At 40.6% G+C, this 23728-nt stretch overlaps 1 long non-coding RNA gene and 1 gene segment (V, D, J or C); one reads left to right on the forward strand and one right to left on the reverse strand.

The window, feature by feature from the left end:
- Positions 1-2661: 2661 nt before the first annotated feature.
- Positions 2662-4025, reverse strand: LOC128505865 (uncharacterized). The gene is made up of 2 exons (XR_008355684.1): positions 3933-4025; positions 2662-3137 (listed from the first exon to the last, which is right to left on the reverse strand). It is a non-coding gene; the product is annotated as an uncharacterized LOC128505865 (long non-coding RNA).
- A 69-nt stretch (positions 4026-4094) lies between these two features.
- LOC128505849 (immunoglobulin kappa variable 3-11-like) lies at positions 4095-7529 on the forward strand. The segment is given in 2 exon segments: positions 4095-4269; positions 4397-7529. Coding segments are annotated over 2 exon segments (435 nt in total).
- Positions 7530-23728: the final 16199 nt, after the last annotated feature.

Consider the following 23728-nt stretch of genomic DNA (forward strand, 5'->3'; position numbering starts at 1 on the left):
TTCGCATAGTTAAGACTATCAGATAGCCTACTATCAGGAAATTAAATTAATTTCAACACCATGTAAACCGAGACATTGCCATGTCTTTCACTGTTTTGTCCCTGTTAAAACATTACAAAAAATATATAAGAAACTTATTAAGAATTTTAAAGCACGAATTTGGGCATCTCATTTCATCATTATGAAAATAATATGAAGCACATATACACACATTTATCATGAAAGATCTGTTGTAAAGCAAAATAAAATTAATGTTTGCTTCAGCATTGGGAACAATATTGTTTTAGACTAAGTAATTATACACAATTCTTCGTTGTACAGTACTTGGTCCGGCGTTTAAATAAAGTCCTTCCATGCGCCATCTGGCGGATATTCAGTGAAGCACAACACATTTATTTAAATTCCCGAATGTTGCTTACGGCAAGTCGCGGCACGCCGTGCGCTAAATTGAGGCATCCCGTGGGAAAACACGCGCAGTCTTTATGACCACATCTGTAAAGGGAAAAAAGCAGTGGGCCTAAAACAGAACCCTGTGGAACACCAAACTCAACTTGAGAACATGAGGAATGGTCACCATCTAAATCTACAAACTGTTAACGATCAGTCAAATAGGATCTGAGCCATAAGAGGGCCGTTCCCTTAATTCCTACTACCTTTTCCAGAATTTTAGAGATACAGATGTGTCATAAAGACTAAATAATTCTTTTGACTATGTAAAGCTGCTTTGCGGCAATGAAAATTGCTAAAACGCTATACAAATAAAATTGAATTGAATTGAATTGAATATTTGATATGAATATAGGACAATCATTAATAATGGATTTACGTCAGCGTGATCTTTATAAGTGTCCTTGTTTACTTAGTTCTCACATGATGTTTTTAACCTTGATTGTATTTTTCTTCCATTGTTTTTTTTTTCTTTTCTTGGCCTTGGGTCGATGTAGTATAAAATGGGTGTTTTGCCATTTATGTTTGGATTTTATTGCCCTGGCTGACTAATTGATGCATCCACACAAAATAAAACTATTTTCCCCAGCTGAACCCTGGCTCTGAGTCTCCTGATTCCTTGATCATCTAATGCTCTGGTCAGATCCAGAAGATTTTATTTTTATTTACAACAAGGCTGTAAAACTATCTTGAGATTATTATGGGATGCCTTGATGTATCTCTTCAGGTTTGTGGGATGTTTTCCAGTGATTGTGTTCCCCCACTGTTTCCCCTCTGATATTACGACACATTGAAGATGAACAGTTAAAGATATCTGAGCTTGTAACATTCCGTCACTGCACGCGCAAACTACTCCTGATACGCCGCGTGACCGTGACCCGGGAAACACCTCCCTGCTTATTGAAACAACAAGGCTGAGATCCTGTGTAGTCTAGTCTAGTGTTGGTAAAAGTGAGGGGCTGGATTTTCAAAAATCACAAGCATCCCTGGATTAGAGCTTCAGCTACAGTCACCTCAGCTGGGATGAGTGTTATGTTGAAAGCAGAGCTAGAGATGAAAATCAATGAAGAATTTTTTGGACTGACTCACAGGTAGTGCTGGCTTACATCAACACTGAAGCACAGAGGTTAGTGGAGAGGTTAGTTGAGAGGTTAGTTGCATCTGATCAGTTGAGATTAGATGGGGATGTTTTAAGCTGCCTGAGCCCCTCCTCCTCCAGGACAAAACATCAAGAGACTAGAGTCTAACCCTAAACATCACAGAGACCTTGTGACTGATGAGGAATGTAAGAGAGCTGCTGAGGAGGTGATTAAGTAAATTCTGGATGAGGGACAGCTTCATGTTGGTGGGGGATTGAAGGTGTCAGCTCTCAGTCATGGTGGTTTTGTTCTGTCCTCTGCACAGCGTCATACCCCACTGGAGCATTTCTGTCCTTCTCTGATGTGACTCGGACGCGTAGTTAAATTATTATTATTTAAATTGTATTTATTGTTGTTATTTTCTAATTCCTTTAATATGTGTAATAATGCATTGTGCTACATTAATAAATGTTCCTGTTTCTGACATGTTTCTGGCTTCTTTTATATCACTAACCTGTGACAGGAAGTGCTTGAGCTGAACTGATCTCACACATTATTTCTTATGGTAAGATTCCACAGGACGCATCACCAGCCTTTTATAGTCTAATGTAATTATTCTGGTCAAGGCAGTGATGCACCTCATTGTGGGAATATACAAGATTGTATGATCTTAAAGTGTGATTAACTCTATCCATATGTACAGTTATATTTGTACTGCAATTTAATAAATAAATAAATAAATAAACATGAGTAATATTAATGTGGCAGCTAAAGTTGATTTGCAGTTTAAATTGTTTGATAAAAGAATATAAAATAAGTCTGCACCTGTCAGTTCACTCAAGCATAAATCCTGCACTAAGTAAAGACATGAAAGCAGCTTTCTGCTCCACACCAGCTAAACACACAGAGTCAGTGTTAATCAGTAAATCAGAGATCAGTGTAGAGGAAGTGAGATTGAGATGAAGACGGCTGAGTGATCCTCTTTCTCCCAGAATAGAGCAGCACTTTCACCAGATGTTCAACTTTCTTCAGCCAAACTCACTGAAGCACAACACACAGCACTGAATCTACAGCTAAACACACTCTCTCATCACACTGATAATGACTATTAACTGGAATAAAAGAAGACACAATGTCCAAAATCAAGCTTTATTTCAGCAGAGCAAAACTACAGGAAGAGCAACAGGACAGTGAAGAGAGTAAAGACAGAAATGTCAGCATTGTGTAGAATTGAAACTCTATTGTAGATGGATGTGTAAGCAGCTCAGTGTTAAATTCTATCTTGGAGCTGTTAGCCTTCACACTGGCTCTTTCTGAACGTGACCGGATGATTGACGCCGTCATGGGAGACCTTACAGACAAACTCCTCCCCCTTTTCCCAGAGTGCTTTGCTGAGGGTCAGGGTGCTGCTGCGTGTGTAACCGTCCTTCTTCTGTTCTTCCGCGCTGGTCAGAACCCCGTCCTTCACCTCTGAGCCGTCCACCGTCCAGCTCACCAGCGCCCCCTGTGGAGAGTAGGCAGACAGCAGGCAGAGCAGCGAGGCCGATCCCTCAGACAGCTGCAGAGAGGAGGGAGGGAGCAGAGACACGGAGGGCTTCACCGTGGGACCGGCTGGAGACCACAAACACACAATAAACACACATTTACACACACTTACACAACATTTACTCATTACTGCTTATTCACATGACTGCAGTTCAGTAGAACTACTCAGCAGGAGAACATTTACTAGTTACTGCTTATATTGTGGAGCGACTCGGACTTTGATCAGCTTTATTCTGCGAGTGTATTCCAGTCCTCCTAAGTTGTTCTGTTACTTTTACATGTAGTCCTACAGAAAAATAAATCCACTGATGATGTAAATACACTGATATTCCACAGAATCAGGGCTGGAAAATGCAACATCACACCTTCCCTTTGAGTTTCCTGATAACAAGATTTACTCCATTACAAATCACATATCTGGCAAAAAGCCTGAGAAATCAGTTGAGTGATGGAAATAACCCCATCACACCACATCCACCTTTCTACACACTGTTTATCTTTGTTTGGAGATTCAACATCAGTACATCAGTAAAATTATAGAAGGCTAACAGGCACAGGATTAAGTTTTATACCATGTCCTTCACAGCACACAATATGAACTTAAGAAGCTGTGAATGGAAAAGTGCTCTGTTTACTGACCAACACACGGCACAATTATTCAGATATTATAGCAAACAATACTCTACACTCTTTATCCCTAAAGTATAAATCCATAAAAACAATCAAATGGTGATTCTGTATCATGTTTAAAATTTTGACTTGTCAGATTTCTACATAAAAATTAACAATAAAATAAATATGAGCTTAATTAAACAATCTAATGAAGAGAAAATGTAGAATTTTAAATAACTTGTGACTTACAGATGATGAGTTTGGTTCCTCCACCGAAAGTGTACCACAGTGATACATTCTAATGAAGCGGTCGTACAAAAACCTCTGTTACACTACATTGACCACACACACACACACGCACGCACGCACGCACACACACACACACACACACACACACACACACAGACGTTTCCATAGAGAGAGGTTCCACTTTGCATTAGCAGCTCATGCTTCAGCGCTCTGCGAGTGTTTATAGCCCTGTGACTTTAACACTTCATGACTGAGAGCTGCTGCTCAGCGACTTCACCCACAGCAACCATGAGTTTGATCAGCGTCTTCATCTGCACACTGGCCCTCTGCGCTCGAGGTAACACAATGTTTTATCTTCTACTGTTCAGCTGACAAATCCATGTGAAGTAGGCCGACTAGATGAACTTCAAACTCAACATCATTATTAATGTAGGGAACCCATTTATTCTTCTGATTTCTTTCAGGATCCAGAGGTCAGGTGACTGTGACTCAGAGTCCTGCAGTGAAAACAGTTTCTCCAGGAGAGACACTCTCCATCAGCTGTAAAACCAGTACTAATGTTAATGCTTACTGTGGTGGGAGCAATAACTGTTTAGCCTGGTATCAGCAGAAACCTGGAGAAGCTCCTAAACTCCTGATCTATGATGCTGACACTAGAGAATCAGGTATTCCATCACGTTTCAGTGGCAGTGGATCTGGATCTGATTTCACTCTGACCATCAGTGGAGTCCAGACTGAAGATGTTGGAGATTATTACTGTCAGAGTGTTCATGAGATCAGTAGTAGCTTGGTGTTCACACAGTGTTAGAGCGTCGTACAAAAACCTGTGTGAGTGTGACTGCTGCAGCTGGGACCTACTGCAGGTGCTGAGGGACACACACACACACACACACACACTACAGTAAGTAGACACATTACATATAAACATTTACACGTGTATGAATTTCAATTTTTTCAAACAAAACATTTCAGTTATTAAAATATTCAGTTTTCATCAACCTTCAGTTCGTCTACATACAAAACAATCATCTAAAATCAAACACAGAAATCCCCTGAGGAGTTTCCACCTCATATTCACAGAAAAGCATCAGGACACGACTCATTTAATAAACATGTTACAGTTTTTCTCAATTGCTAAAACACAATTTCTGAAACCTTGCTCCATTTTCTGAAACCATTAAATGCAAAACCTTATCTTCAAGCATTATTTACCAAACCTCTGACTCCTCTTGCAAAATGAAACTTTCGCCTAAAAACAGTTTTACCTGTGTTCAAAATGAAACACTGCTCTCAAATTAAAAACAAAGTGATCAAAATGATATACACTATCAAGCAGTCAGTAAACAATAAAACAAAAAACAGAAAACACATTGTTCAAAACATTTAGTTCTCAGGCAGAAGCAAATTTTTAATCTCAACGTTTTGGGCCATACAATTTGTTCATTGTACAGTAAACAACATACAATGCACTGTACTACAGTATACAATACTAAAAGGGAGAAAAGTCAAAGAAGTAAACTTGATCAATTCGCTTCTTCTCGTCTTTGGGCTGGGTCAGGCCAGAGCACTTTGTCAACCTCACAAGCAATATTGTCCCTCCTGAGGCAACGGGGGACAGAAGCCTCTTGTGTGCCGTATCCAGCCCTGACATGATTCCTCACCTATATCACCACAAGCTAAATCCATGGCTTGCAGAAGATTTACTCTGGTGTAGGGTTGTCTATTATACACTTTTCATCTCCAAGAGGAGAAAAACTCCTCAATCGGATTCAGGAAAGGCGAGTATGGAGGAAGGTACAAGTTCATAAACTTCCCATTGATGTTAAACCATTCCCTTACCGGACCAGCTCGGTGGAAACTGACATTGTCCCACACTATCACATAAATGGGAATGGGATTCTCATTAAGCTCTTGACCCTGATGGTCTTGAACCTAAAGCTCAAATAAAATATCTCTTAGATTGGCAAGAAATCTTAGAAGGTGCTGGGTGTTATATGGCCCGAGTGTAACATGGTGATGTAGAACACCATGGTTGCTAATAGCAGCACAGATGGTGACATTGCCACCTCGTTGACCAGGGACTTCAACAATGGCTCGCTGTCAAATAATGTTTCCACCTCTCCATCTCCTCTTTGTTAGATTGAAGCCTGCTTCATCGACAAAGATGAAGTCATGGGGTCTGTCCAAGGATTCCAAGTCAAATGTTGTCTGTGTAGAAATACTATATACTGCATTTAGAATTTTGTGAGACATACAGAGACAGTGTTATACTGTAAAGTACAATTAAGCCTACTGTATGCACTTCTAATTCACATACATTGTGTGTACTGGAGAGTAATGTCATTCACATGTGTTAGTACTGTAGAAAATCTGGATAACAGTAAATGTTTCTGAATGTATACTTACTTGCACATACTGAGCTCGCAGTTCTTTCACCCTTGGTGAGTTGCGCTCAAAGGGTACTTTGTATACTTGTTTCATTCGCATCCTGTTACGATGGAGAACACGGTCAATTGTGGAAATGCTCACACTGTTGATTCCCTGGAAGTGTGTGTTGTCTTGTATCACTCGTTCCTGGATTTCTCTGAGTTGTATTACATTATCTTGAAGGACCATGAGTGAATAAAGCCGTCCTTCCACCTGGATGTGGCAGCCTCGCAATCCTACAAAAAGTAGATGTGCAGTTACAACAAATATTCATGCAGTACTATACATACAGTGATGAACTTTACAAAAGTCTATTGAAACAGTTGCATAGAGTTAAGTACAGTAAATTTGCAATTATAAAAATAGAGTAGTATACTGTACCTGTTCTCTTCTCTGAATGTCCTTACTATGGTGGACACAGAAAATCAGCTCAAATTGGGTTGCACTCTTAGTCCTGCTTCCCTCATTGTCAGTCCATGGACAAGAACATGGTCTATGACTGTTGCTCGAATTTTATCAGATATTTCCACTCTTTGTCTTCTTCTTCCTCCTCCTCTTCCTCTTTCTTGCCGCCCTCCTCCTCTTCCTCGCCCTCCTCTTCTGCCACTTCCTCCTCCTCTTCCTCTTTCTTGCCCTTCTCCTCCTTCTCGCCCTCCTCCTCTTCCTCTTTCTTGCCGCCCTCCTTCTCTTCCACCTCTTCTTCCTCTTCCTTAACCTCTTCCTCTTTTTTGTCGTCCTTCTCCTTCTCGTCCCCCACCTCGCATACGCACTCGTCCTCTTACATTGTCTCTTCTATCCATGCTCAGTCTTTCTCCTTTCTACCTTCAACAACCTGTTTGCTCTCTGAACTGGCTTATATTGGTTGTGTCACATCATTTGAAACAGGTGGCATCAATTTTCAGTGGTTGTGTTTAATTGTTACGACCCCTTAGTCTAGGTTTCAGGGCCGCAACAAAGAAGAAAATAAAAAAGAGAAATCCTTCACAACAGGATAGAGTGTGCGTGGTCTTTTATTTTTTTACACACACACACACACACACATACACATACAGGAAGCTCTAGGCTTCAGGGTTGGGCCAAGGCCAAAACAATAAACAAAACTTCCCCCTATCTCCTCCCACAACCTAACTAACCTATCAAAAGAAAACTTTAAACAAAACACATTAGCTAACCTGACTCCCTAACTAACACAAAAACAGGAGAAAACGGGTTTTAAAGGAAACGGCACCCAACCCCTACTGCTTCCGAAGAGAAAGAAAAAAAAGTATATACAACCAAACAGAAACTATTTACAATATTTACAACAAAAGCAAAACAAAGATATGAACAAAAGAAAAAAGAAACCAATACTTTACAACCCACAAAATACCGGCGCGACTCAACAGCTCTACATTCAATATTCAACACAACACACATCTCCACATCCAACAACGCGCACTTCCGGGTTTCACTGGCCAGCTTAAAAGGACGCGCTTCTTCACGGCCAACCAATCCCGTCGCACGTCACAGCACGCTCAATTAAGGCGGGACTTCCTGCAGCAGGGAGAGCGAGAGAGAGAGAAAGGCAGGGAGAGAGAGAGCAGCACCAGCAGCCACGCACGCACGCGCACATACGTGCACTACAGCCGCACGTAACACCCCCACCCATAAAAGTCAAAATCTTATTTTGACTAAAAACCTTTACGCCCTCGACCGTGCGTCTGCCAAAACATTTTCTGCTCCAACTTAAAATTTTGGACGTACTCCACCAGTCCGTTAAAGTCCATAACACGGAGGACATATACCCAATTATGCCTAAACATAAACACATTAAAATGAGTACAAGCTGGTGACCTGCCTTTGCACATGAATGAAATACTGTAGGCAAGTTGGAAATAAAATCATCATCCGTCACTGGTTTTTCTGTTACAATAGGGCGAGGAAAAACAACACCACCTGCCAGATCGTTTCCTAAAATTAACTGAACTCCTTCAACAGGGAGTTCGGTACAAATACCAATAGATACTACGCCAGTCACTATTTCTGTTTCCAGATGTACATTATGAAGTGAGACTGTGATACAGCCTGTTCCGATACCCCGTGAAATAACATCAGTGCCCGTATAGGTTGTCTGAGACAGTGGAAGTGTACCAGCTAGCATTAGCGTCTGCGCTGCACCTGTATCTCGCAGGATGGACACTGCTCTGCGCACGCCTTCAGGGCTGTCTGCCACCCACCCCTGTAACATGAAAGGCTTATACGCTGCCACCGTTTGTTCAGGTAAAATCTGATTTGTTTGTTTCTTAATAAAAACCACAGACTTTGACTTTACTGACGTATTTTTCTTTTTCCAGGCCTCACAGTCTGAAATCAGATGATCAGGAGCTAAACAATAAAAACAGACCCTACCTCCTCCTGAGCGATTTTGAGAACTTCTAAAAACACCCCCTCTTGCAGGTTTCACACTGCCTGCCGAAGGTTTCACCTGCCCTTCAACCCCACGGGCAGCGAATTTATCCGTTCTTATAACAGGAGAGAATACAGTACGGTGTGTTAACACAAACTCATCAGCCAAAACAGCGGCTGCTGACAAAGAAGTGACTTTTTGCTCATTTAGGTGCAATACGACATTTTCAAACACACAATTTTTAAAATCCTCCAACAAGATTAACTCTTTAAGAGCCTCAAAAGTGGTAGTTTTTGTTGCAGCACACCACTTCTCAAACAATGTTTGCTTCTCACGGGCAAATTCAACAAAGGTTTGTCTATCTGCCTTCCTATGGGACCTAAATTTTTGTCTATAAGCCTCAGGCACTAACTCATAGGCACGTAGGACCGTCTGTTTGACCGTGTCGTAATCCAAACTTTGCTCGATAGGCAACGCAGAGCACACATCCTGCGCTTTACCAGTCAGCTTACACTGTAACAAGAGAGCCCACATTGCTCTAGGCCACTGTAACATAGCCGCCACACGCTCAAAAGCTATAAAATAGCTATCCACTTCGGTCTCTCTAAAAGGAGGTACTAAAACAATATGCTTGCTTACATCAAACTGGGGTGGGGAGGTAGTAACTGGGGCAGAAACGAGAGAAGAAGAACCCGGCGCAGCTGCTGCAGGCAACTGAGCGAATGATGGAGAGGCAGGGGAACTCTCCGGCGCGCTCTCAGCCCGGTGTAACCGGCTGAAATCTCGCAGAAAATTTTCCCGCTCCATCTCAAGCTCCAGCTCCCGCAACCGAAGTCTTTGAGTCTCCGTTTCCTCTCGTTTTATTTCCAGCTCCACCTCCCTCGTTTTCAGAACCAACAGTTGTTCTGATCTGTCAATCGGTGTTATTGTGGGTGATTTCATTACCTTATACCTGGGGGGCGTGGAGGGTGACTGTGGCGCAACCGACGGCTTACCGTCGACCTCCATCAGCGTTAAAGCGTCCTCGTCCTCAGTGTACTCTCCAGCCGCCTGAGGTAAAATCTGCTGCTCAATTAATGTGCTAAGCAATATTTTTTTAATCTCCTTTTTCAGACCCTTACGTGGCACGTCAATTTCAAAAAATTCAGCAATGCTGAACAAGTCATCTTTACGACACCGGTCAAATTCCTCCAAGGTAGGAGCTAGCGTGAAGGCTATTAAATTAAATGCCATTGTTTTACAACTATGCCCCCACTTGTTACGGTGGAAATGGACGAGCCCCCACTTGTTATGGGGGAAACGGACGAGCCCCCACTTGTTATGGGGGAAACGGACGAGCCCCCACTTGTTACGACCCCTTAGTCTAGGTTTCAGGGCCGCAACAAAGAAGAAAATAAAAAAGAGAAATCCTTCACAACAGGATAGAGTGTGCGTAGTCTTTTATTTTTTTACACACACACACACACATACACATACAGGAAGCTCTAGGCTTCAGGGTTGGGCCAAGGCCAAAACAATAAACAAAACTTCCCCCTATCTCCTCCCACAACCTAACTAACCTATCAAAAGAAAACTTTAAACAAAACACATTAGCTAACCTGACTCCCTAACTAACACAAAAACAGGAGAAAACGGGTTTTAAAGGAAACGGCACCCAACCCCTACTGCTTCCGAAGAGAAAGAAAAAAAAGTATATACAACCAAACAGAAACTATTTACAATATTTACAACAAAAGCAAAACAAAGATATGAACAAAAGAAAAAAGAAACCAACACTTTACAACCCACAAAATACCGGCGCGACTCAACAGCTCTACATTCAATATTCAACACAACACACATCTCCACATCCAACAACGCGCACTTCCGGGTTTCACTGGCCAGCTTAAAAGGAGGCGCTTCTTCACGGCCAACCAATCCCGTCGCACGTCATGGCACGCTCAATCAAGGCGGGACTTCCTGCAGCAGGGAGAGCGAGAGAGAGAGAAAGGCAGGGAGAGAGAGAGCAGCACCAGCAGCCACGCACGCACGCGCACATACGTGCACTACAGCCGCACGTAACACCCCCACCCATAAAAGTCAAAATCTTATTTTGACTAAAAACCTTTACGCCCTCGACCGTGCGTCTGCCAAAACATTTTCTGCTCCAACTTAAAATTTTGGACGTACTCCACCAGTCCGTTAAAGTCCATAACACGGAGGACATATACCCAATTATGCCTAAACATAAACACATTAAAATGAGTACAAGCTGGTGACCTGCCTTTGCACATGAATGAAATACTGTAGGCAAGTTGGAAATAAAATCATCATCCGTCACTGGTTTTTCTGTTACAATAGGGCGAGGAAAAACAACACCACCTGCCAGATCGTTTCCTAAAATTAACTGAACTCCTTCAACAGGGAGTTCGGTACAAATACCAATAGATACTACGCCAGTCACTATTTCTGTTTCCAGATGTACATTATGAAGTGGGACTGTGATACAGCCTGTTCCGATACCCCGTGAAATAACATCAGTGCCCGTATAGGTTGTCTGAGACAGTGGAAGTGTACCAGCTAGCATTAGCGTCTGCGCTGCACCTGTATCTCGCAGGATGGACACTGCTCTGCGCACGCCTTCAGGGCTGTCTGCCACCCACCCCTGTAACATGAAAGGCTTATACGCTGCCACCGTTTGTTCAGGTAAAATCTGATTTGTTTGTTTCTTAATAAAAACCACAGACTTTGACTTTACTGACGTATTTTTCTTTTTCCAGGCCTCACAGTCTGAAATCAGATGATCAGGAGCTAAACAATAAAAACAGACCCTACCTCCTCCTGAGCGATTTTGAGAACTTCTAAAAACACCCCCTCTTGCAGGTTGCACACTGCCTGCTGAAGGTTTCACCTGCCCTTCAACCCCACGGGCAGCGAATTTATCCGTTCTTATAACAGGAGAGAATACAGTACGGTGCGTTAACACAAACTCATCAGCCAAAACAGCAGCTGCTGACAAAGAAGTGACTTTTTGCTCATTTAGGTGCAATACGACATTTTCAAACACACAATTTTTAAAATCCTCCAACAAGATTAACTCTTTAAGAGCCTCAAAAGTGGTAGTTTTTGTTGCAGCACACCACTTCTCAAACAATGTTTGCTTCTCACGGGCAAATTCAACAAAGGTTTGTCTATCTGCCTTCCTATGGGACCTAAATTTTTGTCTATAAGCCTCAGGCACTAACTCATAGGCACGTAGGACCGTCTGTTTGACCGTGTCGTAATCCAAACTTTGCTCGATAGGCAACGCAGAGCACACATCCTGCGCTTTACCAGTCAGCTTACACTGTAACAAGAGAGCCCACATTGCTCTAGGCCACTGTAACATAGCCGCCACACGCTCAAAAGCTATAAAATAGCTATCCACTTCGGTCTCTCTAAAAGGAGGTACTAAAACAATATGCTTGCTTACATCAAACTGGGGTGGGGAGGTAGTAACTGGGGCAGAAACGAGAGAAGAAGAACCCGGCGCAGCTGCTGCAGGCAACTGAGCGAATGATGGAGAGGCAGGGGAACTCTCCGGCGCGCTCTCAGCCCGGTGTAACCGGCTGAAATCTCGCAGAAAATTTTCCCGCTCCATCTCAAGCTCCAGCTCCCGCAACCGAAGTCTTTGAGTCTCCGTTTCCTCTCGTTTTATTTCCAGCTCCACCTCCCTCGTTTTCAGAACCAACAGTTGTTCTGATCTGTCAATCGGTGTTATTGTGGGTGATTTCATTACCTTATACCTGGGGGGCGTGGAGGGTGACTGTGGCGCAACCGACGGCTTACCGTCGACCTCCATCAGCGTTAAAGCGTCCTCGTCCTCAGTGTACTCTCCAGCCGCCTGAGGTAAAATCTGCTGCTCAATTAATGTGCTAAGCAATATTTTTTTAATCTCCTTTTTCAGACCCTTACGTGGCACGTCAATTTCAAAAAATTCAGCAATGCTGAACAAGTCATCTTTACGACACCGGTCAAATTCCTCCAAGGTAGGAGCTAGCGTGAAGGCTATTAAATTAAATGCCATTGTTTTACAACTATGCCCCCACTTGTTACGGTGGAAATGGACGAGCCCCCACTTGTTATGGGGGAAACGGACGAGCCCCCACTTGTTATGGGGGAAACGGACGAGCCCCCACTTGTTACGACCCCTTAGTCTAGGTTTCAGGGCCGCAACAAAGAAGAAAATAAAAAAGAGAAATCCTTCACAACAGGATAGAGTGTGCGTAGTCTTTTATTTTTTTACACACACACACACACATACACATACAGGAAGCTCTAGGCTTCAGGGTTGGGCCAAGGCCAAAACAATAAACAAAACTTCCCCCTATCTCCTCCCACAACCTAACTAACCTATCAAAAGAAAACTTTAAACAAAACACATTAGCTAACCTGACTCCCTAACTAACACAAAAACAGGAGAAAACGGGTTTTAAAGGAAACGGCACCCAACCCCTACTGCTTCCGAAGAGAAAGAAAAAAAAGTATATACAACCAAACAGAAACTATTTACAATATTTACAACAAAAGCAAAACAAAGATATGAACAAAAGAAAAAAGAAACCAATACTTTACAACCCACAAAATACCGGCGCGACTCAACAGCTCTACATTCAATATTCAACACAACACACATCTCCACATCCAACAACGCGCACTTCCGGGTTTCACTGGCCAGCTTAAAAGGACGCGCTTCTTCACGGCCAACCAATCCCGTCGCACGTCACAGCACGCTCAATCAAGGCGGGACTTCCTGCAGCAGGGAAAGCGAGAGAGAGAGAAAGGCAGGGAGAGAGAGAGCAGCACCAGCAGCCACGCACGCACGCGCACATACGTGCACTACAGCCGCACGTAACATTAATCAATGACATGTTTTTTCTAATTGTATTTGAGCGTTGCTACTGCTGTTTACCAGTATGGATGACGTGTGCATTAGAGTGTAGAATGTGTTTTGAGAAAGAGGATGTGTTTAGAGTTTTGCTGAAAAGTCTAAGTAAGATCTGCATATTGTATTTTACAATGTGAAATGGTTTAAGGTATTGACAACAGACTGCACAATTAGCTAAATGAGGTCAGGCAACTGAGAACTTTCTTAGTGTTTTAGCAATTGAGAAAAACTGTAATTAACTTATATAATTTTCAACTCTGTTCACTATTTTTAAGTATTTTTCAGGCTTTTACTCTTCAACACTAAATAAAATATAAGAATAATTCAAATAAACACAAAATGACGAGGAGTGTGTAATCCCAAGCATTACTTTAGTCTAACAGTGATGCTTTTTATAGACTCTCTCACTCACACACAAACACACACACACACACACACACATACACACACACACACACACACCTGTAGAGTCAGTAGTGATAGTGATGATGACCTCAACTGTTACCTGCAGTAAACTGGAGAATCTCCTAAATTACTGTTCTGTGATGCGTCTGAGATACACAGAAGTCAGTTAATGATCAATAACACAGTTATACAGTTGTGGTCAGCAGTGTTTTGGTAATTTGGCAATCTGTCACATCTGGTGATAGATACACCCCACTATGGAGAAATATATGTTATTTTTGTGGCAGTTACTTCAGGGGTCGAGTTGCCAGTCTGACACCCATTTGTCTTTCACACATTACGGACAATTTAGGAACACAAATTAACCTAATCTGCATGTCTTTGGACTGTGGGAGGAAACCAGAGTACCTAGAGGAAACCCACCCAGCACAGAAGAAAATGTAAACTCTATGCAGACAGACCCAAGGGAGGAATCGAACCTGGAACCAGGGTGCCAATCGAACCAGGGTGCCAATCCATCTCAGGGCACACATACACAACAGGCAATTTGTAAACGCCAGTTAACTTTATCTGCAGGTCTTTGGACTGTAGGAGGAAACCGGAGTACCTGGAGGAAACCCACCCAGCACGGGGAGAACATGCAAACTCCATGCAAACTCTGTTTTTTTGAGTGCAAAATAACAGAGAGCACGGCACTGGAGGCATGAATCAAAACAGTAACAAATGAGAAATGTCACAGATCCTTACTGATTTGCTTGATTTCAGTTTCTTACATGACATGAAGTACTGTTTAAATAGGAAACGGGAATTAAGCCTGGCAGGGAATCGAACCCAGACCCTGGAGGTGTAACACGACAGTGCTAACCATTACACCATTCTGCTTGCTACACAATCATTGTTGTAAAAACTGCGGTTAAAACCTATAATTTTTCACAAAGCAGAAAGGAAGCAATTTGAACTAAAGAAAAACCATTAAATATGTAAATGCTGTTGGACTATTTTTCATTATGAATAACCACAATAAATTCATTCAGCAAAATTCTGTGAAAGCATAATTTTATTACACTAGCTGGGAGCTAGAGAAGATAGAAGTTACAATGCTAAGCATTCAGATTTTACTGTTAAGAAACTATTAAGAGTACTTTTATAATAATTGATGAAGACAAACCTAAATCCCTCAAAATCTATTCAAGACTTGGATATCAGCATTGTCCCATGTATTATTTTAATAATAATAATAATATATATATAGTGGTTCGTTAAAGTTTTATAGTGTATAGGGCGGAGTTATTAATGAAATGAGAAACAGGTGTGTTGAGCCGGTGAATGAGGCAGCAAAATAAAAGCAGTGGACTGGAGTGTGGAACGGAGTCGCAGGTGATCATGGCTTGGCTTGAGGCGTGTGTGTGACCAGGAGGGTATTCAAGGGTGGTATACTAGGGGGCTATTCCAGGGGTGTATTCCAGAAAGCAGGTTATGTGACATACCTGGGTAAGTTTGAGGGTAAGTTAGTGGATATCCTCAACTTTCGGTTCCAAAAACGGAGGTAACTTTCTGGGTATGTATGTAACCATAGCAACTTACTCTCTGAAGGTTTTTTTTTTTTTTTTTTTAATTAAAAAACAAAATACAATACAGTACAAAATCTTGCAGAGGATAAAACAAATTAACATTCAATTACTACAATACCATAACAAAATAAAGAAAAAAAAAAGGGGCTAAAAGGATTCACAGAAATAAAAAAATTGAGTGCAAAATCCCACACGGAAAAAACCTATATAAACATATATGTTTTAATATAGGTTTTGATATAGGTTTTTAATATATGTGACATACATAAAATTTGCCGTCTTCCTATATTATATGTACATATATGCGTACATATATGTGTACATATATACGTGCATATATGTACCTATATAGGTACATGTATGCACGTATATATGTACGCATATATGTACGCATTACTAATATCTGGGTAAACATATAGGTGCATATATGCACATAGGTACATGTATGCATGTATACATGTGTGCATATATGCACCTATACGTTTACCTAGATATTAGTAAAATTATTAAAATCCATAGCTGCTAGACAACATAAATAAAAGCCCAAAATGTATAAATTTAATTATTTTTATTTTCTTAAGAACAATCAAATAGTAAAAGAACAAAAATAAGACAAAAAACTGAACAGGAAGAAAAAAATATATATTTTGAGGACCTTCTCAGCTCCGTGAGCTTTGAATTGATAGATGTGCCTGTCTGCCCTCGGGTGGCTGCCGGCCACTTCTTCAATGTAGCATCTAGAGAAGACAAAAATAATAAGACAGTATAATAATAATAAATGATTATTTATTACAACTTCAGACGACAACAATTAGTGCCACGAGGTTATTTGCTACACTATATGTTCTACAAAATAGAGGACTACACACCTTACAGCGCAATACCCCAGAAATGTGGCTTTAAAGGAAAGGTAGGATTAAGAAGTGAGCAAGCGATGAATTAGTATATAGGTCCCAAGCAGATACAGTAACAATAATGGGTGCCCTACCTTATGCAGTCTCCAATGCCTAATAAACGTGACCAGCTGCTCCCCATCCCCTCTGGATGGCTTTTCACCTTAAAGTAATATTTCAAAATTATTATTAAAGGGGGTAAAATGAAGGTGGAGAAAGCAAGAGTTTTTTTATATACACATCACGTTTTCTTGAGGTTCAAGAAAATACAAAAATGGCAAGTAAAAAAGCGATGGCCCGCACACAAACATAATTTATTCCACAGAATATGACTGACTTGTTTTTTTTTTTTTTTCAAAGACAGAAGAGATTAGGAACATGCTTTGTACCATTCAGGTTGCAGCAAAGTCTCCAAGTCGAAGGTGCCCAGCAGCAGATTCCACACCATGGCAGTAGCAGAGGTGGCAAGGCGGGCTGCTCTCCACGCTTCTGCCTGGCAAAACACCCCAGAGCCCTTTCAATCTGAAAAATAATTTCACATCACAATATTAATTTATTGGCAACTTTTAAAAACCTTTCCATGTTTCATACTGATTCTTGCTTAGCTTCCCAATAGTTAATAGGATTTTATGTATAAATGCAGATTAATGATAAAGATATGAAACAGTGTTATAAGCTAACCAAAACGGAGCCAAATAAATATTAGCAACCATAATCTAAAGCTATCCAAAACAAGGTAAAATACATTAGAACGTTTATAAACATCTGTACACGCCATAAGGCATTAGCTTAGCCACCGGGAAATATCATGTTTGTGCTACATACAGAAAGGCAGCATGTTAGCATGATTTACCTAAACTATGTAAATGGCATTGAAAGCCAATGTGTCACACAAGCTGACAAGAGCTAGCTGAAGTGAGGAAAATATTTACTAATATTAGTTTAATATTATCAGAATAAGAGTTATATAAGACTTAATAACTTACCCAGTGTGTCCTCCTAGATTCTCTCTTCAAAATGCTCCCGTTCGTCGTCAGGGCCACACAGTCTTCTTCTCAGGTAAATGTAATATTATCATATATATATATATGCATATAGGTTTCATATATGCGCATATATCCTCATATAGGTTCTTTCCATGTGGGATAACAGAGAGCATGGCACTGGGGGCATGAATCAAAACAGTAACAAATGAGAAATGTCACAGATCCTTACTGATTTGCTTGATTTCAGTTTCTTACGTGACATGAAGTACTGTTTAAAGTCATTTAAAAAACATATGAAAGACGGTTTACTATTTCCCCACTTACTACAATGTATATGGTATTTACCTAGAAGGATGATAAAGTTAATCACAATAGAAACAGAGGGGTGGAGGTTATCCATGTAGAAGATAACATCAGATACGTCAAACTGTGGAATATCATTGATCTTGAGCGATAACCAGGTGTGTATTTCTGACCAAAAATCAGCTGACATACGACATAGAAAAAACAGGTGTTGTAATGTTTCACAGGCTGAATTACAAAATGAACACAGGTCCACCTCAAATTTAAACCTTCTCTTTAAAAATTCAGACACTGTGTATATATTATTAATTATTTTGAAATAAGTTTCTTTAACTTTTGGTGAAACAGGCCACTTAACAAATTCAGAAAACACCTTTTCCATGACTGACTGATCCCCATGAAAACACTAATAACCTTATTGTTACATTTGCTATCGTTTAGATTACAATTACCAATTTTTAAATTTGGCAACACTGGTTTGACTTCTGTATATAACATTATGTTGCATATCAACTGCCTTAAAGCCGATGGGATAGCACGACAAACCGTCCTGTATTATTTCTTACAACCTAAATTAAATTTCTTCAAAAAAGATAATCCAACAGAATACCATCTGAGTCCACAAAGTCAGTCACAAACAAAACCTCTCTCAAACCAGTTTCTATTAAACTGACTTTCTGTTAACATTTATCACTCTATTGTTCCATAGTGTTGACATGTGGGGAGAGAAGTTGTGTGTAAATATTATTTTCCAGAAAGAAAGGATTTGTTTGTAAAAACTAGATAATTTAACAGGAATTTTGCTGATATCAAAGTCACATTTCAATAAAAAATCAATTCCTCATAATTCCTTAAATATAGATCTGTGTATGAAACCACATGGAATCAGATTGAAATAAACAAGCTCTAAGTTAGTTAATCTTAAAAGTTCCTACCAATGAGTCAAAGTCCAAAGCTCTAGCACCACCCTCAACATAATCTTGCACCAACTGTGATCTTTTAATATAGTGGGTTTTATTTTTCCACAGGAATTAAAAAATAACTGAGTTGGCTTCCTTAATGTTTTGGGGAGAAACATACAGAGAATAACAAGGATAAATTAATTTAGAAAGACCTTTAGTTTTGAAAAGAATGACTATCAAACATAGTGATATCCCTAGTCAGCCAACGATTAAGAGATCTCTTCATGTCAACAATTCGACTACAGATGTTGGTGACTTCACTTCTAGTCATGTTTTTAGATATCATTATACCTAAATACTTCACTTCTGGGTCTACTCTCATTAGAACATGTGTGAATAGGTAACAATTCACATTTTTTAATATTCAGACACAGTCCTGAAGTCTGGGAGAAGGATGAGATAGTGTTGAGAGCCTTAACTACCATAGATTTGTCTCTTAAAAACAGAGCGGTATCATGAACAAATTGACTTATTTTGAATTCTTTATCAAAAATGTTTATACCTTTAGAGAGGGTTAGAGAGTGTAAGAGCAGCGTTATTCCTGTAGCGGACAGTCTGGGTGCCGCAGGCGGAGATAAACAGCCCCCGACTCCGGCATTAGAGCCCTCACAGCGGGGCGAGTGGGTGACGACTCGGCGGCATACTCGTTCAGCCAAAGCTAACGCTAAGGATAGCCCACCGGAGCACACCTCTTCTGCGCTTCACGTGTCCAACAGGTTTGCTCTCCTCAGTGATGCACCCGCTGAGAAACCTGAAAGAGCTCTGGTTATAGGAGACTCTATAATGAGACATGTGAAATTAGCTAGACCTTTAGGGGCGTCAGCGGCAGTGGTTAGGTGTATCCCGGGAGCCAGAGCACCGGACAAAGCAGGTAATCTTAGGGCTCTAGGACAGCACAGGTTCTCCAAGATAGTGGTACATGCTGGAGCTAACGATATACGCCTTCGTCAGTCAGAGGTTAGTAAGAATAACTTTACAGAGGTGTTTAAATTAACGAAGGCGATGTCCGATATAACTTTATGGTTATGGTCGCAGAACCGCTGGATGTCCAGGTGGTACTCAGAAAACAACGTGGGCTTCATTGATAATTGGAAGACCTTTGAGGGCAAAACTGGCCTGTTAGGGCGGGACGGTGTCCATCCCACTCGGGAAGGTGCTGCTCTCATTTCTTGCAGTATAGCTCATAGTCTCAAAAGAGGCCTAGTTAATCGGTGACAATCCAGAGCCCAGGCCAGGGAGCAGACAGACAGGCTAAACCAACCGACTGCTAGCTGCATAGAGTCGTCACTCAGGGTTCACCATATTGAGACTGTGTCTGTTCCCCGAGCTAAAAACAAATTTAGAAAGACTCAGAAAGTCTGTTTTAGTAATTTAATTAACATAAAGACCACAAACTTGGATCAGACTGAATGCGCAGCCGGCACCTCTGATCTGAAGCTAGGACTGTTAAATATTAGATCTCTCGCATCTAAAGCAGTTATAGTTAATGAAATTATCACAGATCAGGAGTTTGATATACTCTGTTTAACAGAAACCTGGATTAAACAGGACGAGTATGTAGCTCTAAATGAAGCTAGTCCTCCTGGATACAGCTACATACACCAGCCTCGGTTAACTGGTAGAGGAGGAGGCGTCGCAGTTATTCACAATGATAATGTGACTATTGTACAAAAACACGGACACAAATTTAATTCATTTGAAATTCTTTATAGTAACATAAGTGTATTTAACTATATTAAGTCAGCTCAGTCGATTCCGCTAATTGTCATTTACAGACCTCCAGGGCCGTACTCGGAATTTCTTAGTGAATTTGCAGATTTCCTCTCAAACCTAGTCGTTTCTGTAGACAAAGTGTTAATTGCTGGAGATTTTAATATTCATTTTGAAAACCCAGAAGACCCTCTGAGAACAGCATTTATGTCTATGCTGGACTCGGTAGGAGTAAATCAGTGTGTAGTAGGACCCACTCATAAAGCAGGTCACACTTTAGATTTAATAATATTATTCGGATTAAGTATAAGAAATTTATTCACAATTCCACTATCTAAAGTTATCTCAGATCACTATCTTGTCTCAATTCAAGTGTGTCACAATAATAATGTACGCACAGCGCCGCGCTACCATATGAAACGTACATTCACATCAACTACCAAACAGAGTTTTATCAGTAATCTCCCAGAGTTCCCAACTTCGATTAGATCGCCGTCTGACCCCACAGAACTCGATCAGGCGACTGAATATTTAGAGTCGACATTTCGCTATACCTTAGATAATGTAGCTCCAGTTAAAAGAAAAATTATTAGGGATAAGAAACTTGCTCCCTGGTATAACGATCACACGCGCACTCTAAAACAGCCCGTTCGGAAATTAGAACGTAAATGGCGTCAAACTAAATTACTAGTATTTCAAATAGCATGGAAGGAGAGCATCCTGAACTATAGAAAAGCTCTTAGTGTAGCTAGATCAACATATCTCTCCACTCTTATAGAAAATAACAAAAATAATCCTAGATACTTATTTAATGCTGTAGCCAAATTAACCAGAAATAAGACCACTGCAGAAATCTCCACAACAACATCATGCAATAGTGAGGACTTCATGAACTTTTTTAATAATAAAATTGTAAATATTAGACATAAAATTGAGGTTTTGAAACCGAACAATGTATTTGATGCAGATGTTAATCTAGCCATGTCAGATCAGAACCTAGAATACTTTACTCCCCTTGAAGAGAATGAACTAATTTCACTCATCTCTTCTTCAAATTCATCAACCTGTATATTAGATCCTGTACCGACACATTTTCTTAAACAGATAGTACCAGCAATAATAGAACCCTTGTTGAGAATAATTAATTCTTCACTCAGCATTGGATATGTTCCAAAATCTTTTAAATTAGCAGTTATCAAACCAATAATTAAGAAACCTGACCTCGACCCCTGTCAGCTGTCCAGTTACAGACCAATATCAAACCTCCCCTTTATCTCTAAGATCCTGGAAAAGATAGTAGCGGAGCAGCTATGCTCATATATACATAGAAATGGCATACATGAACTGTATCAGTCAGGATTTAGGCCAAGCTGCATTAGGACATAGACTGCTTGCAGTATAGCAGCAGCGGTGTCCTTATCCTCCAATGTCTGGGCTCGTGCCACTATTACTTTCTTCGGGTTCGGACCTTTTGTCGGAGTGTGAGCCCAGTTGATTTTGTCGTCTTTGGATATCATCGTGCCTTCCTTGTACGTGCAAGTGTACTAGGCAATAAAATTTTGATTCTGTTGTGCAATAGAATTTTTTTAAAATGTCCACCAATATGAATTAATATATCTTAGGTGTTGGACTTGGCGATTATATCGTTTGGTTTATCTAAAAAAACCCGTTCTCTCTATGGCACTGGTGGGAGCATATACAGTAGACAAATAAAAAAGGTCTCATTTTTATCTCATCTCTTTCTCATTTTTACTTTTAAGAGTCTGCCATTTAAAACCTCTTCTACTGTGTAAGAACTAGGAATAAAATTGCGAGAAAACAATCAGTCCTTCCCATTCTTTCAACCAATCAACAGCATTACTTACATCACCGTATGTTTCTTGTATCAATGCAACATCAATATTTTTCTGTTTCACCAGTTTGTTTCACATACAGTTTCTCTCTTTTTATGTGGTTTCTTGCCCCATCAATATTTAGACTTGCAACATTAATACTACTCATTAAAAAATATAAAAAGAAGAAGTGAAATAAGAATAAATAGGTTAAATGAACTGTAAGAACTATTTGAAAATAAGTTATGTTTAAACTTTCTAAAAGTCATTATCAGCAGTTTCTTTGTTGATTTTTGTAATAATCTTTTTTAAGCGAGCAATTTCTGACGTATCAAAGCCTTTTTCTCTTCTAAAACTGTTTTGGCAAGTGGTCTTCTACTTTAAGATTCTGTCTCCGCTTGGTGCGCTTAAGGAAATCTTTCTTATTTGCTGTATGCACAACTACAAGCTGTTCTTCTCGTGGATTAAAATTAAAAACAGAATCTGATAAATAGCCTCCACTGTCTGATTCTTTTTCATCCATCCTTGACTTTTTTGGGGGGTTGTTTGCCTTCTTGCTCTTTATTTCTTCTTCATTTAGCTGTTTTTTTAAAGGTGAGGTTGTTTTCAATATTTTCCTCATCACCTGTTGCTGGTGCACTACTCTACATTACTCTATGGGTAACTCTAACCTTGAGTCAGGATCAGCTGTATTTTTTTCGGTCGAGTTGACCCCTTTTGGGATCAGTGCCACCTCAGTGGTTTTTTGGGTTGCCGGCTGGGTTTGGGTCTCGTTCTCAGTAGGGTTTCTGGGGCACACAGCTGCTGGCCGAGCTGTTCTTGCAGGGGGAACGACCTCAGCAGACTCAACTCAGAAGTGCCAGAGTTCTGAACTTTTCAACATTGTATACAAAAATCACAATGGCACTGTTCATACGGGAGGCAGCGACTATATTCTTCTGCCCAACCACCTCTCCAACTGCTAAACAACATTCCTCTCCACCGGCCGCGCACACCACTCTCACACCGCGCCAATGAGTCAAACTCTTACACAGCCTCGTGCTTGAAGCCACCATGCTCCCGCAGCACGTTGCACATACTCACTTACACACACACACACACACACACACACACACAAGCTGCTTCACTCACACACTCGCACCACAAACTAAATTAATCCGAGATATTATTCAGAAAAAAAATGGGAGAATGGCAATCGCTTTCACCCCTCACAAGCTACTCGTACTCCACCGTGCATGCACAGAGAGAGAGAGAGAGAGAGAGAGAGATTAGTGAAGTGAGAGAAATTTACATGAAGACCCAGAATAGAGCAGCACTTTCACCAGATGTTCAACTTTGTTCTGCTTATTAAGAGTCCAGGAATATTAATGTACACACACACACACACACGTTTCCATAGAGAGAGGTTCCACTTT

Source organism: Clarias gariepinus, chromosome 2 (assembly GCF_024256425.1).
Source record: "Clarias gariepinus isolate MV-2021 ecotype Netherlands chromosome 2, CGAR_prim_01v2, whole genome shotgun sequence".
Classification (NCBI taxonomy): Eukaryota; Metazoa; Chordata; class Actinopteri; order Siluriformes; family Clariidae; genus Clarias; species Clarias gariepinus.